Source organism: Hypomesus transpacificus, chromosome 14, assembly GCF_021917145.1.
Source record: "Hypomesus transpacificus isolate Combined female chromosome 14, fHypTra1, whole genome shotgun sequence".
NCBI lineage: Eukaryota > Metazoa > Chordata > Actinopteri > Osmeriformes > Osmeridae > Hypomesus > Hypomesus transpacificus.
In genome coordinates, this window is record NC_061073.1 from 16,135,637 (window position 1) to 16,153,008 (window position 17,372).

At 44.9% G+C, this 17,372-nt stretch overlaps 3 protein-coding genes across 6 annotated transcripts; all 3 read right to left on the reverse strand.

Moving 5' to 3' along the window:
- Nucleotides 1–879: 879 nt before the first annotated feature.
- Nucleotides 880–3,147, reverse strand: LOC124476417 (ubiquitin-associated protein 1-like). Its single transcript, XM_047033539.1, has 6 exons — nt 3,083–3,147; nt 2,716–2,890; nt 1,821–2,534; nt 1,422–1,592; nt 1,171–1,272; nt 880–1,078 (listed from the first exon to the last, which is right to left on the reverse strand). Exons 1-6 carry the CDS (start codon nt 3,145–3,147, stop codon nt 944–946), a joined length of 1,362 nt encoding a protein of 453 aa, XP_046889495.1. The 3' UTR covers nt 880–943.
- Nucleotides 3,148–3,640: 493 nt separating this feature from the next.
- On the reverse strand, nt 3,641–10,942 carry clpxb (caseinolytic mitochondrial matrix peptidase chaperone subunit Xb). 3 transcript variants are annotated; one of them, XM_047034517.1, is made up of 15 exons: nt 10,726–10,941; nt 9,905–9,979; nt 9,399–9,559; nt 9,124–9,241; nt 8,835–8,989; nt 8,515–8,674; nt 8,223–8,264; nt 7,330–7,506; nt 7,049–7,213; nt 6,777–6,865; nt 6,508–6,672; nt 6,062–6,361; nt 5,295–5,387; nt 5,099–5,205; nt 3,641–4,939 (listed from the first exon to the last, which is right to left on the reverse strand). In XM_047034517.1, exons 2-15 carry the CDS (start codon nt 9,957–9,959, stop codon nt 4,849–4,851), a joined length of 1,878 nt encoding a protein of 625 aa, XP_046890473.1. In that variant the 5' UTR covers nt 9,960–9,979; nt 10,726–10,941; the 3' UTR covers nt 3,641–4,848. The 3 variants fall into 3 exon arrangements, with proteins under 3 accessions (XP_046890473.1, XP_046890472.1, XP_046890474.1); XM_047034516.1 differs by having other exon boundaries at nt 10,589–10,941; XM_047034518.1 differs by lacking the exon at nt 8,223–8,264 and having other exon boundaries at nt 10,589–10,942.
- Nucleotides 10,943–11,055: 113 nt separating this feature from the next.
- Nucleotides 11,056–16,605, reverse strand: LOC124477007 (zinc finger protein 436-like). Of its 2 annotated transcripts, XM_047034513.1 has the most exons (11): nt 16,491–16,605; nt 15,995–16,062; nt 15,744–15,861; nt 15,373–15,498; nt 14,761–14,840; nt 14,442–14,661; nt 14,214–14,348; nt 13,757–14,028; nt 13,424–13,491; nt 12,963–13,153; nt 11,056–12,481 (listed from the first exon to the last, which is right to left on the reverse strand). In XM_047034513.1, exons 2-11 carry the CDS (start codon nt 16,022–16,024, stop codon nt 11,640–11,642), a joined length of 2,082 nt encoding a protein of 693 aa, XP_046890469.1. In that variant the 5' UTR covers nt 16,025–16,062; nt 16,491–16,605; the 3' UTR covers nt 11,056–11,639. The 2 variants fall into 2 exon arrangements, with proteins under 2 accessions (XP_046890469.1, XP_046890470.1); XM_047034514.1 differs by lacking the exons at nt 15,995–16,062; nt 16,491–16,605 and having other exon boundaries at nt 15,373–15,625; nt 15,744–15,831.
- Between the last annotated feature and the right edge of the window lie 767 nt (nt 16,606–17,372).

Genomic DNA, 17,372 nt, shown 5'->3' on the forward strand with positions numbered 1-17,372 from the left:
TCGTAGCCTACAAAGTGGAGCTCAAATCTGGTTGAAGGACCTTCTTACAGCTCAATTTTTGCTCTTGGACTTGTAAATAAAACTGTTAAAAGGTAAATTTCTTTAAAGACTCTTGGTTGAGCCTTTCCTGGTGGGACAGTGGGGTGCCTGGAAAGACAGTTGGGAGAGAGGATCTGCACAATCAGATAGTGCCCTGGGATTACAGGGATCTGGGCCCACAAATGTGTTTGGCACTACGCTCTGTGCTGGTTGTTGTGGTTTAGGCCTTAGTTCTCAACCCACTACACCACACAGTCCACCTTCTATATACTTGGAAATAACATATATATTACTCAACGGATATCAGTTACATGAATTATCAATTGGTTTGAGGGATTTTTGAACCAGGGGTACCGTGTTTGGCAGTAGACTCGATGGTACACATGCTGAGCCACAGAGGATTCCTGCAACTTAGCTTTCTACAAATCGGTCTAATTGCCTTCATGACACTACTGAGAAATCTACCAGCTCATGGCTTTCTTGATCCATTATCTGTTACATGTAAAGGTCAAACACAATGACAAACATTTGTAAAGTGAATTTCTTTATTGACAAATATTCCAATATCTTAATACTAATGTCCATATGGAAGCCTAAAAATAATTGACTCGTATCTGCATTCATACTAAAGTGAGGGGGGGTAACTATATTCATATTTAACTGCATTTTCCATTCATTTAGGTACAAGATGTGCTGTGACTTTACATTTAATCATTTAGCAGACGCTCTTATCCAGAGCGACTTACAGTAAGTACAGGGACATTCCCCCCGAGGCAAGTAGGGTGAAGTGCCTTGCCCAAGGACACAACGTCATTTGGCAATGCCGGGAATCAAACCAACAACCTTATGATTAATAGCCCAACTCCCTAACCGCTCAGCCATCTGACCCCCTGACTCATCTGACTCAAGCCTCCCTTGTCATAAGCTCCTCCAGGGCCCTCTCACGGTGGTTTTCATGAATGAGCAGCACCTCTTTAACAGCATTCTGCTGGAAGCCCATCTCAGTGAACTGTGTCAGGAGACGCAGGAACTCCGCAGCCTGAAATGGATAATATATAATAAGTACACTCAAGCACCGTGAAGTAAACACAAGGAGCTAGCTGTCACTCCACTGCTGTCTGTGTTCCTTACCTTGCTCTCACAGTTCTGGAACATCTCAAGTGCCTCTTCTACCTGTGTCTCGTCATAACCCAGCTCACATAACCGCTCACTAGCAACCAGGTAGTTTATGATCTGTGGGCACAAGACCAGGATACTGCTACCAGTTTCCTGTTCTATCAGAACGGGCAAGTCACCAATGTTTTATCAATTAGTTAACAGCAATTTAAAGGATCTCTAGAGCTGATCACAGTTTACTGTATGGTCATCTACATATATCTTACTTTCTCTGGACTGCTGTAGCCTGTCTTCTGTATAGCCAGGATGGCTGTGCGTAGATGGTACCCCTGCCTTGTGATGACCTCCAGTAGCTCTCTCTCTTTCTGGCTGAGGGCTGAGAGAAGCTCTGCAGATGAATCAAGTGCCAGGTCATGGGACGTTCTGGGCCGAGGAGCCTGTAGAGTAAAGTGGATACCGGCAATGAAAAGGAATTGTTAGAGTATGCGCTACGTAGCAGACACTTTAACTAGTCCTTGTAAGTCGCTCTGCAGGGCGTCTGCTAAATTACTAAATGAAATGTTATATAGTGGCACACACGACCCTATTAATACAGTTTATAGCATGTCTACTCCAGTCTAGTCACAGCAAATAAATGCACTCAGTAAATATCAGAATTGGCTCACCCTGTTGCTATGGTTTTTGACAATGGGCCCTGCCGAGGAAGGCCGAGGCAGCTGGGGTCTGAAAGGAGGAGAGCAGAGACAAGGACAGGAGCAGGGCAGGTGAAGGGGCAGGGAGTTCTTTCTTTCCTTAGAGAGCTGTAGGTGTCTCCTCCTGCTCGGCCTCTGGCTATGGGCTTGTGGTCTGCTGGAGTGGGAAGGCTCCAATGCAGAGAGGGACGTCTGCATGCTGTCCTGGAGGGTTGACAAGGAAGCCCTTTTGTGGCGGCCCAGGCCTCGAGGAGACACAGAGTTGGAGCGGTGAGATGAGGGGTCACGATGGTGGTCCTTGAGTCTGGATAAACGGTGTTTCGGCGCTGTACCTTGCAGCATTTCACACAGAGAGGGGTGAGGCCGGTTCTCCTCGCCGGACGAACCCTCGTCGTCCTCAGAGTAGCCGGCTTCGTGCTCGGAGTCAGAGCTCATTAACCAGACGCTGCGCTGTCGGTGGTGGATGTCGGCAGAGCTCAGGCTGTGGCTGCGAGGTCGGAGGACGGGAGCCCACTGGTCAGTGCTCTTGAGGTTGGCCAAGCGTCTCTCCTGGGGACTGCTGAACATCAGCCAGTAAGGAGGGCAGGAGGCAGGTTCCCCTCCGAAGGGGGGGTGAAGGGCTCGCTGCTCCTTCAGGCAGCCACTCTGAAGCCCCGTCAAGATCCAGTTTTCCATGGTGAACTCATACTGCCAAAAAGAGCAACAAACTCTTCAGCGATACATTATTTCATATTCTCACAGAAACACAGACTTAGTTGACACATTTTCAGTTCTTCATGGTCTTCATTTTTAACAGCTAAAGAATGGGAAAGCACGATAAAAAGGCCTCAATATACGGCCATCCGTGTTCAAGCTCTGGTGGGCTAACCTCTGTGCTTCTCAATATCTGGAGGTAGTCGGGTACGGTGATTTCTGGAGCTGTGACTGAATCCACCTCCTCCGAGGGCTCTGCCAAAGGGCCCAGAGGGGTCTTAAAGGGCCCAGAGGGCTCTGCCAAAGGGCCCAGAGGGGTCTTAAAGGGAACTCCCTCCAAGAAGGTCATTCTGCACCAAAACACAGTAACAAAAACACCTACAGATTTTTCAAAATCTGAGTCCAAAAGTGATCTGTTTGTACTGACAGGGAAGGCACAGCAGGCAAAAGATTTTTATAAATATTTAAGAATATTAGGCAGCTCTTTCACTCCTATCATTTTAAATTATTGATCAGATTATTTGCATTTCAGAGACACTCACCTCTCTGTGAGTAGTATCCTCTGTAGCGCGTCCACTGTGTTGACGTGAAACACGGACAGGTGCATAGTGACTAATACTGAGGTGAGATAAGACCGGCTCATTCTTTTTAATACTAAGCCCATTGCATAAGAAATGTTTACAAACACACGGTGTACAAATCATGAACATCTTGTTCCTTCCACAAAGAGGAGGTGGGGAATGTATAGCTTTTCATTACTGCCACATCAAACACTGAGGAATAGATGTAATGGAAACCATTATCTCCCCCAGATACATATTATGTTGATATTTTTTTTTTATGTGAGCATATAACATTCTGCTCCATGTTGTCAACATTGTCTGTTTATCGGCGCGCACGTCTGAAAATGAGTGAGGAGGAAGGGAAGACAGCCAGTCAGAGGAGAGGATTAGGAAAATGCTGAGGTGTTGATAAAAATGAGATTACAATTCTCAGATACTAAACTAAGGCACTAATGGGGTCTTTGGTGCTCTCTAGTGGTTTGTAATCACTTAACAAATTAAATCTGACCCAACATTGTAATTTAATAAAACACTGAATGTCTGTACAGATATACATTTTATTTATATTTTTAAACAATACCACAACACGTTTTAGATTCACAACTTTAGGGCATATAGATGATTGAACTTCGAACTGAGAGAAAAGCAATTTTGAAACATAACTTAAAGCAAATATGAATTTTAAACAAATTAAAAAGTTACCTTCCTAAATTAATCTCATTTCATAGAACATGTAGGTGGGCAGCAGCATGGTTTCGTCCAAAGACTGTGCTAGGAAAAAAAGGCAAAGATTACAGAGTAGTCTACTGAAGTACGATTTACAGTCGGCATCACTTAAGGTGAGGTTCCTAAACTTGACCAAATGCAGGAAGGTTTTCTGTGTCGATTCAGTCGCGTGTAAAGGAATCTGAGGGTATGGTTTCATACATTCTACCGGAGAGGTTTGAGATTGAAAATAAAACACACAACACAAACTTTTTCGAGTGTTTTAAAAAGGTAACAAGTTTCTAGTCCTGCTGTTTAGTGTGCTGGTGTGGGCATACACTAAAACAAGTGATGACATAATACAGGTTGCCTCGTGATACAAACGGATCCATTCTAACTATGCGCCACTGCCCCACATTTACGAGCCAATTTCATTACCAACACCATTATTAAAATGGTGAGTAAGAAAACATCCAAATACTGATGTGAATATTGAATACCATGACAACAGGGCATTAGCTGCATCATGTAACAAGAAAATATTGAAGCAGAATATTCCTAACCCTATGCCTTCAAGTGTACAATATGATCCCATTATGATAATTTGATTCCCTTGCCTTACAACCTATCACCCCCAAAAAAGAGAAGGCAAATCTCCTAGCTACTAATCCTTTTAAGAATAAAATTGCATTATCTTTTAGATAGATAAAATTGTTAACAATCCGCAAAGATTGAAAATGTACCAGGTAGAAGTCCACCTTGTTAGTTGTGCACCTCCTGTTGTTACAGATTAACTCCTGGATTCATGGGACCAATAGGACGCGTGTCTGATACAAATCCTGTTATTTATGCTGACACACCTCAGTGTGACCCTCCAGGATGTGTTCTCTTTCCTACAGCCTCCAAGGCCTGTCTAGGGTCTCAGGGCAGGGTTATGAGGAGACAACAGCTGTTTTCCATCTAAGGGTTCTAGGGAATCTAATGATTTGAGACTGCAGTCGTTAGGAGATCTCGGAGAAACAAAAAGGGCGGAGGGAGGATCAGTTGTTGGCCGCGTCTGCTTGTCTGGGCCAGTTCTCCTCCTCAACGCCGGAGTCGTATTCCTCCTCGGTAGACACCTTCACTGGAGCCCTGGAAGTCAAATGTGAACCTCAGTTCAGCTTTCATATCACATGGCTGGGCTGTGCAGAGCTTGGCTGTGCCGCACTTAAGGTTTCTGACCTAGGTAGGGGGCATGAAAAGGTCGCAATCTACGGTGGGGGAGAGGAGTCAAATGAGATGTGCTCTGACCTGACGTATCTGGGCTCTGATTTCCCCTGGACGACATCTTTGGTCAACTCTACAGCCATGATGTCAGAGTGAGGAACCTCAAACATGGGTTCCAGGAGCAGCTTTTCCTGTGGAGAACAGTTTACAAAACGTTCACGACAAAAACACAGCATAACTGTACGTCAACTTGTTTGAGACCATTTGTTTCCTCTCGTACCATAATTGACCTGAGACCACGGGCTCCAGTCTTCCTCTCCAGGGCCAGCCTGGCGATGGACTTCAAGGCATCTGCAGTTACACTGAGCTCACACTGGAACACAAAATCAGACACTCGTCCAATGACTCAGTGATGGACACAATCAGTCTCAACATGCCAACCTAAGAGGAAACACAGTGATATTTACATTTACATTTAGTCATTTAGCAGACGCTCTTATCCAGAGCGACTTACAGTAAGTACAGGGACATTCCCCCCGAGGCAAGTAGGGTGAAGTGCCTTGCCCAAGGACACAACATCATTTGGCACAGCGGGGAATCGATCCGGCAACCTTCTGATTACCAGCCCGACTCCCTCACCGCTCAGCCATCTGACTCCCGTATTAGCCATATTTGACAGTTTGGAGTCATAAAACCAGAAAATATTGTATTTTTGTCAGGTGGGTGACAGGCAAGTGAAATACAGGTCAGGGGGCCCTGGTGCCCCTCCCCTGCAGGGGCAGTTCTAGGGGGGGGGGGGGGGGGGGGGGGGGGGGGCAGTGCCCATGTGACAACAAGCTTGGACCCTCGTGCCCCCCCTACATGTAGAGTCTGAATAATTATAAACAAGGCATTTTGACTGTTAATGTGTGAAGAAGTGAAGAAAACTATTTAACAACACTTATGTTTAACGTAACTAGCCCCTCTAAGAGTACAACTGGCCCCAGCTTGCACCCCCCCCCCCCCCCAGTTGAAATGGTCTAGAATCTCCCCTGCTCCAGGCCTCACCTTGTCCATGCTGAAGAGAGCCTGGTACTGGGGCACCACAGCGTTGCGGGGCTCCGTCAGGATGCGCACCAGCGTCTCCTCATCCAGGCTGTGCAGAGGGACCACCACCGGCAGGCGGCCCACAAACTCTGGGATCATCCCAAACTCGATCAGGTCCCTGGCCTCCACCAGCTTCAGCAGCCGGTCCTTTTCCTCGATCTCAGCCAGAGTGTCCGTGTCCCCGCTGCTGTTGGCCTGGTCGGCCGCCGCCGCCGCACGCCGCCCCTTCCCCATGTTGGAGGGGGTGCCAAAACCCAGGTACTGCAGGTACACAGAGGAGGAAGAGGAGGAACAATATACACTTTATGAGCATCACGTTTCCGGAACGTTCCCCTATTTAGGTGATGACATCCAGATCTCGGGTTAGGTTCAGAGCAGGTGACTGAGACAGGTCTGGTAGGCCTCACCTTTTCGTTCTTTCTCCTGCTGATGATTCTGTCAAGTCCATTGAAAGCACCCGATGCGACAAACAGGATGTTCGTGGTGTCTATTTGAACGGTCTCTCCTCTAAGTTTCCTGGAGTTCTTCTCAGGAACATTGACGATTGTGCCCTCCAGCAGTTTGAGAAGTCCCTGTACGAGTAAAAACACACTTTACCCCAAAACCACACAAAACACAAGGAAGAGGGATAACAATGCTATCTGGGAAATGTTCAATTCTAATGTTTCTTACTAACCTGCTGGACTCCTTCCCCCCCAACATCTCTAAGCTGGTGAATGCCAGGCACGCTGCCAATCTTATCCACCTCATCCAGGAACACTATCCCTGCACAGGGAATACACAGCTCAGTGTTACATCATCACCATTACAACACTGGACGCCAAAAACATTCTCTTTCTAAATAGTATTTACACATGTGCCTGCAATGTCTGTTGGACAAAACGCCAGCCATGCGTTACCATTGACAACTTAGCAGTTATGACAGCTGTGTCATCTTGTGTTACCCACCTTGCTGCGCTTTCTCCACTGAGTAGTTTGCATCCTGCAACAGTTTGGCAATGACTGACTCAATGTCCTCCCCTACATATCCGGCTTGAGTCAGAGTGGTGCAATCACATATCGCAAAGGGAACATCAAGACACCTCGCCAGGGTCTGGGCCAGCAAGGTTTTGCCTAAAATACGATATATTTAACTGATTCTTGACATATAAAAATAATAAACAACAACAACAATTTCTTTCATGGTCTATGGTCATGGTAACATGGTGATGTGATGATTCCCAACGGACCTGATCCAGTCGGACCCAGGAGCACGATGTTGCTCTTCTCCAGTCTGATGTCAGTGTGGGTGGAGTCCAAAACGTCCCCGCCCCTCCTCTCCTGCGGTGCCTGCTGGGTAGCCTGCTGCTGCATGGATGCGCCCAGGGCGTTACCATGGGGACTGATCCCAGCAATCTGCAGTAGTTCTACAACATACACAGTTACAAGTGACCTGTTTAGAGTGGGATCACCACAAACTTTGTATATATACTCTCAATATTTTTTTTTATAGCCGCTAAACCTAAAAATACATTTGTGCATTTGATTCATTTAGCAGAAGCTTTTATCCAAGCGACGTACAAATAGTGGATTTAGAAAGGAAGAATTTATGCAGTAGAAGATCTGAAATGCACAGCTCTACAGTATTTCAGTGGTCCGTCGAGAAAGTCTGTATTTATTATCAGAATAACAAAACAACGACTGTGCACTGATAGAAAAGTCCTTAAACTGAATTAATTCCATTACGGAAGTAAGATTCAATTGAATGAGTACGGAATTGCATAATCTGACTAGTGAGGAGTCACTCTCATGTCAAACAGTGGGCAGCAACAAGTCCAAGATCCATCTATGAATACATTTCCAGCAAAGCACTAGTGTGGGCTCACTGAATGGAAGAACACAGGACTAGGAATTCAGATGCACTTTATCTAGGTCATTGGGACATCTAATCTCCCTCTGTACACAACATTCAGTGCAGGATAACAGATTAATTTGCTTCTATTCATGACACCAGTTCCAGAACCATGTCACATCACAATGAATGTCTGTTAAGTTTGGCATTTGTGCAATTTATGAGATCAAACAAAATATTTGACACCTGAAGCCAAAAGGAGAAATTGACTAGGGAGTGCCGATCACTTACTTGTGAATCGGTACTCATCCTCACGTCTTCTCATCTCTAATTCTACAGGGAGAGGATGAAATTACCAACATAGCCATCACCATACTATGTTCCAATGACTTGATTCTACATAACACAATTCTTAAAGAAAGCATTACAAAAAATTAACCATTGGACAAATGCCAAAGCATTGAGACAAGGAAAATCAACTGTTTTGACCCTTAAAGGTATGACTGAACACTGAGTGACAAATGTCAACACTTTAGTTTGTGGAACATGTAGAACAAGTTGGTTTGCCTGACAGAATGCTAACCTCTGGGTGTCAGGGAGGCCTGTTTCTCCACCTCCGCCTGCTGTTGGCCCCCTGCTGGGATGTTGTTGTAGATGCGTTTGTAATGGTTGTACACAGCCACGGCTAACACCTTCTTAGCATAGGACTGACCCACAACGTATTTGTCGAGGTATGCGTATATCTGAAAAGGAATGTTACAATTCATATCTTTCCATCTATTAACTTAGAAGCGTTTGTACATACACCTGCTTATAATTCACACTGTCTTTGTGAGATATACACCAGCATTTTTCTGTTGAGACAACTTCTTTTCAACTAATTCCATTAGTTGGCCTTCTAACCTTTTTAGGTGGCGGGGGTGGTTTCTGAGCAAAAGCCAGTTTGACTGCTTCAGCAGCAGACTCCGCCTCTTTGTTTAAGCCCTTCTTGGAGTCACTCTCAGACAGGACCACAAAAAAGTGATGGCATTTCTCACATTTCACAAATCGTGTCGATGCTGAGGAGGTAAAACCACTCATTCAGATATCGGCAGTGTTCTTTTCTTTGCAGTACTTAGAATGGATCTCTGGGGTTATAACAGTTATCTTTTAAGCTTATTTGATGATTTCATATTTTTTTAAAGGTACTTACAGACAAAGGTCTCCACATGTGTGCAGGGATCTCCACATTTGGGGCAGCGTAGCTGGCTTCCTCCTTTCCCTGAGCCCCCAGAGGAGCCAGACGATCTCTTCCCTTCACTGATGCTTTTCTAAATTTACAAACAAAATATAGAGAAAAACACTGATATAAAAACGAAAAACTAAGAAAACTTGGTCCATATTTTCCATTTACTTTGAATGTTATATGATTTATTACAGTAATAATTTAGATTACATAATTGATTGTAGATATTCAATTAAATGTACCTTTCCACCATCACCAGAGCCATCCTTTGTGGTACCATCTTTTGAGGCAAAGCAGACTGCTGTTTCAGAAAAGGATCTCACGCGGACCCTGGACGGTAAATATGTTTCACGCGATCCTGGTCTACTCAAGGAATAGAGCTGAATCCGTGAACATGAGAACCCTGTAAAAAGTGACAGTATAAATATTGTATAAACATTTTCAAAACTTTCCAATAAAAATGTAACACACATTGTCTATGTATAAACCTTTTAAAATCCATACACACTTACATCTTCAATCCAACCGACTTTAAAACCATGTAGGCCTAGGTGACATTTCAGAGAAAGCTGGGTACCCAACATCTTGAGTAATGATTCAATTATGCTTAAAAAGGGTCAAATAGGTATCGTGCTAATCCAAAGTGGCAGCAGCCGACTAGACATGGTAATAATCTAGTCTCGATTTTAATTATACTAAAATACCGATACTAATAAAAGAAAATTGACAAAACGTTGTTGAAATGTACCTCTTTGTGCGGAATTGAAGAATATCCTCGCGGCCGACGTACATGGGCAGGACATAGTCACTTAACCTCAAGGTCCTGGTGGAGGGAGGGGTAGACGGTTTTGAGAATGACATAAGAGTAGTGCTAGTAGGCTTAATTGTAACAATTCTATTGCACGTTCTAATGCGACCCAGCGTGGGTATCACTAATAGCCTAGTTAATGGCTATGCTGGTTAACGTGCTAGCTACTGTAGCTAGAAGCTAGGCCAAATGCTGCTCAGACTCGTATTGCAAGAAAACACTGGCTAGTAGTGTAGCATAGCTACATGTTCAATATGAATAGGAAGCTACTTCCAATAACATGCCTTCACCGCACGTTATCAGAAATGTTAGACTAATAATACCACCACCGAAATAACATTCAAACTCTGATCCGAAATACAGATTAAAGTCAATACAAGAACTAGACTGCTGCGCCCACAGCGGGCCTCGAGAATCACTCTTGGCTATTTAGCTCTAGGTTAGCTAGCTACTAACTATAGCTTGCGAGTCGACAGGTAAACAATCCACTGAGAGTGAGGCACATCCAGTCTCGCTTCAGTGAACTATAATAAGCAGCTGGATAGGTGTTTATTTGACCAAACTCCGATTCTGTTAGCTAGCACTACAGTACTGTAGCTAACTAAATCATGTAACTTTACTTACAGTGAGGAGGTACGACGAAATCAAACAAGACAACTTCAACCACAAATGGATTTCGCCGAGTCACTATTTCACGGATTTACAAGTGTTTAGCTAGTCCGCTAGCTAGCTAGCAATTATAGCAGGTCAATGTGTCATACCAATGTCACAATGTGCTGATCGATCGCATGGAGCTATGGTTATTCCCAGGCTGTAGGTCGTGTTTACCCCAGGTGGTAATAGACTTTATATGATGTAACGTTTGGTGTTATGAAATAGGTCAGTCGAACTAGCCTACGAGATCGAGGTTAACAGTTTCTCTTCTTGCGTTAGGAAACTACTAGGGTGCAACAGCAGTGTTGGCCTGGTTCTGTGCATCACATGTTAAAGGGGGCGCGCCCAATTTTTTCTTTATTATTGCTCACTCTTTCTCACCTGTTCGGCCTACTTTCGTACTGTTGCACTATTACCCAATCTGACGCTTGACAAAGAGTTGTAACGGTAATGTTTATTTAATCATAGAAATATAACATCATTTACAATATACTCTGAAATATATATACAGTATATAATACTATATAGCAGAAATTGATTCTACGTAAGATCTTTTTAGGACAGATAATGACTGCTAAAGCGGTTGGAGAGAAAGTCAAATAAATTCTAGAATCCTATGGGGACTAGCGAAAAGGAGATGGTATCATATGGAGCCTGTTGCTAGAAGGGATAGGATAACAACATTATGCTCACAGTATAGATCAAACATAAACATCTGACAGTAGGATTCAATGTTTATTTTAATTTGATATATTATTGTCTACATCACATAACAGAGCATGTTATTTAAGTTTATGTTTATAAGTAAAATATATATTAAGTCATACAGAATTATTTGTTATTATACAATTATATAATAAACAATGAAACAATCTTATATAGCCTGCATTTTGTGTTTACATTTATATACAATATACATTTTCAGTTTAAATAAAATATCTTATGTACAATTATACTTTAAATGATGAACACGAATACATACATTTCCTGTGTTCATATGTGTTTAATTATTAAGTGAGATCTAGAGTTCAGGATCTCTAGTCTTCCCAGAACAAAAGTGTGTCTTTAAATGTCCTGACCGACTGAAGCTCTTCCCACACTGGTCACAGTGGTACGGCTTCTCTCCTGAGTGAACACGCTGGTGTCTCTTTAAGTCTCCTGACAGACTGAAGCTCTTCCCACACTGGTCACAGTGGTACGGCTTCTCTCCTGAGTGAACACGCTGGTGTGTCTTTAAGGTTTCTGACCGACTGAAGCTCTTCCCACACTGGTCACAGTGGTACGGCTTCTCTCCTGAGTGAACACGCTGGTGTGTCTTTAAATGTCCTGACAGACTGAAGCTCTTCCCACACTGGTCACAGTGGTACGGCTTCTCTCCTGAGTGAACACGCTGGTGTCTCTTTAAGTCTCCTGACAGACTGAAGCTCTTCCCACACTGGTCACAGTGGTACGGCTTCTCTCCTGAGTGAACACGCTGGTGTCTCTTTAAGTCTCCTGACAGACTGAAGCTCTTCCCACACTGGTCACAGTGGTACGGCTTCTCTCCTGAGTGAACATGCTGGTGTCTCTTTAAGTTCCCTGACAGACTGAAGCTCTTCCCACACTGGTCACAGTGGTGATGTCTGGCCTTTCCTGTGTCCATGCTTCCCTGGATGGGGACCAGGGGGAGGGAGGAAGTGGTGTTGGGGTGTGGTCGAGAGGAGGACAGAGTCTCTGGTCTGATCTCTCCACTCCTCAGCAGAGAGACGTACAGGTCATGGTGGCACCTCTTAATGTGCTTGTGGAGGTAGATCTGGGCAGTGAAGGACAGAAGACACTGGGAGCAGGAGAACACCTCAGTCTGAGACGATTCAATCCTTGGTCCTGGAAATGTGAGAGCAAAAAAATACATTTAATACAATTAAATACAAACAGCATAGTTTTCAAATGACAACCTTTGGTAAGGGAAGGGATTAACAGGTTGCAATCCTGGTCTGTGGGTTTACTGGTTGTTAGAGGTAGTAATGAAAGAGACAAATGTATTATTGGCATTAAATTAACTTCACTCAAAATCAATGGTCTTGTATATCAGTCCTCTACTATACGACTGCAGTTAAGGTCAATATTGTAGGTTAAGAACATCTCCAGTCAGTGATTTGTGTGGCTCAATGCTACAAGTCCCTCCAATCTTCCTATCAAGAGGGAAATGGAGAAGAGAAGGGAGGAGAGAAATTAGGGAAGAGAAAGAAGCAGAGGGGGAAGAGGAGAGAGGAGGTGACGTAAGAGGAGAAAAGACAGAGGAGACATAAGAAGAGAGGCGATATGTCAGGGGAGGAGGAAAGGAGAGGACACTAAGAGGAGGTACCTCTGGTGGAGCTCTTGTTGTCCCAGAGGTAGTCAAAGGAGATCCCCATGTCTCTGGCGTACTCCTCTCCGTACCAGACCAGAAGCTCCTCCCCCGGGGCCAGCGGCCGGCAGCAGCGGTACAGGATGGCTCCTCGGTGCTGAAACGCCACCAGGTTCTGTTCCCCCTCGTTACGGGCACAGTTCACATACCTGGGGGGAGGAGGAGGGGATGGAGGAAGAGGGAGGGAGATGAGGAGGGGATGGGAGGAGGAGGGGATGGGAGGAGGGGTAGAGGGAGAGAGATGAGGAGGTAGAGGGGGATCAGAACATGAAAGGTTTAAATCAAGATAAGTTGAAGGAGTAGGGAGACTGAGAACCGGAGGGGGGGAAGGAGGGAGATGAGGAGCTGGATGGGGATCAGAACATGAAGGAGTTAGGAGAGTGAGATCAGTCAACTGATTCAGGGTGTTTTGTCATCACCTCATCCAGTTGGAGTGAGTCTCTGTCTTGGCATCGATGTACTCGTTACAGTGTCTGCTCTTGTAAATCTGGAAATGCACACACAGTTAGTGCTCTCTTAAAACCCATAGAGACATGGTTTTAAAACATACTCTCATACATTTGGGGAACTTTGTGTCAGGGAAACTTTCTGCTTCACACAAGAGATGCATAAAAGCTTTTTCAGTAAAAACAATTATTTCTGATCTTGGTTGCTTAACTTCCTATTAAAATGTTAAAATGTCATCGTATTCCTTACAAAATCATCAAAACACACCACTCCTCCTCCTCGCCTCCTCCCCCTTTCCTCCTCACCACCCAGGAGTATCCACTCTCGATGGCCTCTTCCTCCTCCTTCACTTCTCCCTCGTAGGGGCCGTAGTGGGTTCCCTTGGCGACCACCCCCCCACAGTTGAACACCCCCAGTCCGGCCCTGGGGATATTTGACCTCCTGACTTCCAGACCGGGCGGCAGGGTGAGTCTGGCCCGGTCCATTAGCCCCAGGGCTGCAGGGGTGTCGACGACGAACAAGGGGGCGCCGTGGAGATCACACTCCTTGATGAAGAACGAATTGCAGTCCTCACAGTCTGGAGGAGAGAGGCAGTATGTTTACAAATACTATGGAGGTAGAGGGAGGGAGAAGGGGAGAGAGAAAAGGGGAACGAGAGAGGGAGAGAGATAAAGAGGGAGAAAGAGAGGGTGTCTATCTCACAGAGGTAGTGTATATCTTACGGAGGTAGTATATATCTTACAGAGGTTGTGTCTATCTTACAGAAGTAGTGGTCATCTTTGGGCTCCTCCTGCTCAGTATAGTTGACCCTGGGCCTCTCTCTCAGGTTCCTGCCTCTGGGGAACTGGATCTTCTTTGCTGCCCTGCTCCTCCTCATACACTCTGCCTTAGACAGGCCTGGTACACACACACATTATCCTCAGCCCTGTTCCTCCTGACACGCAAACACAGAAATCACAAAGAGATACACAGCCAGCCAGCGTTTATCACCTGATGTTGACAGATTATATTTCTCCTGGGGGGCCTCTGGGCCTCCCGCGCCCCCTCCCTGAGTGCCCCCCCCACCGGTGCTCTGGCCCTCCGTTGTCAGGGAGTGTGTGTGTGTCGGGGGGCTGGCGTCTCTGAGGAAGGCTAGCTCCTCCTCACTCAGCATCTCTTCCAGGGGGGGTTGGGCCTCCTTGCTGGGTCCCGCTACCTCACCACTTGGGGGCTGGGGGCGAGTGATGGAGAGAGAGAAAGACAGAGAGCTTCTCATCTGGATTAAACTTTTAGTTTATTTATTATTGTAGCAATATTGTGTATATCTCACCTGTGGTGCAGGTGTGTGTGTGGGAGCAGCTCTCCGCGGTGCCGCTGGTCTCGTAAGAGGGGGTCTGAAGGTCCGTGGGGCTTGGAACACACACAACAGAACATTGAAACATTCCACTATGACTTTACAGTCAAACAGCTACTCTTTGATTCCTTCAGAAGCATTCTGAGGTGGTGATCATGGGAATGTGTTTGCACTTCAGTAGTGTAGGATTATTATCACTACAATACTACTACAGTACTATAACAGCTACAACAGCTACAACTATGCTGTATGTGGACACGTTCTTTTGGTGTAACACAATACTTACAGCAACATTTACATTTACTCATTTAGCAGACGCTCTTATCCAGAGCGACTTACAGTAAGTACAGGGACATTCCCCCCGAGGCAAGTAGGATGAAGTGCCTTGCCCAAGGACACAACATCATTTGGCGATCGATCCGGCAACCTTCTGATTACTAGCCTGACTCCCTCACCGCTCAGCCATCTGACTCTCTATACAGTAGTACTACAGTGGTGTAATATTAGTGTGACTACAGTACTACAACATTACTACAGTACTACAACAGTACTACAACAGTACTACTACAGTACTAGCAGTATCCTTACCTGGAGGGGGTCTCTCCATGCGAGGGGTCCACTCTTCATCTTCTTCAGAGTCGCTGGGTTCAGGGAGGGGGGCCAGGACCTTGGCCCTGCCACGATGCATGAAAGCTGGAGCAGTGGAGGTCAGACCTGCACAACCACATAGGGGACACAAACAATACAACCTGTGTGTTGTAGGTGAATTTTAATGTGAGGTAAATTACTGTTACCCATTCCTTTGTCCAGCATTACAATCCGGTGTTTCCTTGAGATACACCTGCAGAGGTGCGAGGGGGGCACGATATTTTGAATGCAGTTACCACCTGAATATAATTTTGATCCAGGAAAACCCTACTGTTGATAGTAACCACGTGAGACACTGAGAAGCTACGTACCTATAGCCAGCATAGCCAGATGGTTTCTTTTGATGTTTTTAAAACGGACTTTCTCCCATTCCTCCAACCTGGACCACTCTATCATGGAGAAGTGAGTCTTCAAGTCTGCATACTCGTCCTGTCAGGTCACCACCAGTTCAGACACAAGCTATAACCAAACTTGGAATTCGGGCTTCCTAGCAAATTCCCTTTTTAACTAAGATGACTGGCATTGTTAGCATCCATGGCCAGCTAGCTAATGCTATCCTCACCTCCTCTGAAGAACTCATCTTGGATGACATTTTCGACGTTGGTCGTCAGTTCTGCTGCTTGGGTTTCTCTACAGTACGAGACAACGTTGGCGTCATTTAGCTACCGTTACTGTAGCTAGCTTGCGACCACTTCTGTCTACGCTACTGTAGTTATAAATTATACCGTCTAACTAGTCTAGCCAACATCTGTATCACGAACGGCACGGCACTAGTCACAGTTAACCTAATTCATGTATTGTGAATAGACTAGCCTAGCCACATTAGCTAAATAATTAGCTAACAACTCTGCAGCTACAGTAGCTAGTAGCTATACTAGTAGTGACGATTACAGCAGCTAGCATAAATAGCACCGTCGACTGGTTAACTTTATCTAACCTTACAATGCGACATTCACTTATCAGCAGACGAATTTAGATCATTTTAATAACATATTACTAACGTTAAGTACTTTACATGAAATTAAACGTGATGAAAGCAGCTAAATGTAGCTTGCTACCTTTATATAAAGTCTTCCAGTCCTAAAATGAAATCAGTCTGAAGTAAACTACCACCGGACCGCGAGACCACCTTTAATGGCGCGAAACTCCAGCGGCGGGAAGTTTCAGGGCGTGCTTGAGACTTGAGAGAACAGTCAGTGTGACATTTCTTCTCTAAAAGTCTGAATATCACGCTGAAAACGTATGCAAAAATGCTGCCACTTCTGGATAAAGTACAGCATATATGAGACACATCTTCATGAGAACTTTTCCAATAGACACAAGATACGCAACACCAGATGTTTAACAAGGTCCCTTTGTATTTCTATCTATTTAACCTTTCCCCACTCTCATACTGTGCGGCTTTACACTCTTCATCATGGACCTGTGACAGGCAGCCCTCACTTGATCTAAGCGCAGTGCACAATGCATTCGGATCATGGGAGTCAGATGGCTGAGCAGTTAGGGAATGTAAGCCACTCTGGATAAGAGCGTCTAAATGACTAAATCATACTGGGTTTATTGTGATGTTTTTGTGAACATTTTAAGCAAGTGCATGTTGCATAGTAATGACCTGATGAACATTATGGGAACAAGTAAATCATTCTTTTAATCCACAAAAGAGTTTTTTTTCCCCTTTTCTTGGCTCTTAAAGTGAAACAGAGTGCAAAGGAAGCTTTTTTAGTTTTCTAGTAAGAATAAATAACATTTGCTTACATAGACTAGAGTGGTCTTCAACCCTGGTCTACAATACACCTGATACAAATGAATGCTCATTATTAGGGTTAGATAAAGACCCATTCATTTCAATGGTGGCTAAGTGGTTAGGGAGTCTGGCTATTAATCAGAAGGTTGTTGGTTCGATTCCCGACCGTGCCAAATGACTTTATGTCCAAGGCACT

Coding starts and splice junctions, on each gene's coding strand:
- LOC124476417 (XM_047033539.1), bottom strand. CDS start 3,147: ATGCACCTGTCCGTGTTTCACGTCAACACAGTGGACGCGCTACAGAGG. Junction 2,535..2,715: donor AGATATTGAGAAGCACAGAG/GTTAGCCCACCA, acceptor TCTTTTTGGCAG/TATGAGTTCACCATGGAAAA. Junction 1,593..1,820: donor TCAAAAACCATAGCAACAGG/GTGAGCCAATTC, acceptor TTTACTCTACAG/GCTCCTCGGCCCAGAACGTC.
- clpxb (XM_047034517.1), bottom strand. CDS start 9,959: ATGTCCTGCCCATGTACGTCGGCCGCGAGGATATTCTTCAATTCCGCA. Junction 8,990..9,123: donor ACATGTGGAGACCTTTGTCT/GTAAGTACCTTT, acceptor TTACCTCCTCAG/CATCGACACGATTTGTGAAA. Junction 8,265..8,514: donor GGCCTCCCTGACACCCAGAG/GTTAGCATTCTG, acceptor CTCTCCCTGTAG/AATTAGAGATGAGAAGACGT.
- LOC124477007 (XM_047034513.1), bottom strand. CDS start 16,024: ATGTCATCCAAGATGAGTTCTTCAGAGGAG. Junction 14,841..15,372: donor CATGGAGAGACCCCCTCCAG/GTAAGGATACTG, acceptor GTGTGTTCCAAG/CCCCACGGACCTTCAGACCC. Junction 14,029..14,213: donor CAAAGATGACCACTACTTCT/GTAAGATAGACA, acceptor TCTCTCCTCCAG/ACTGTGAGGACTGCAATTCG.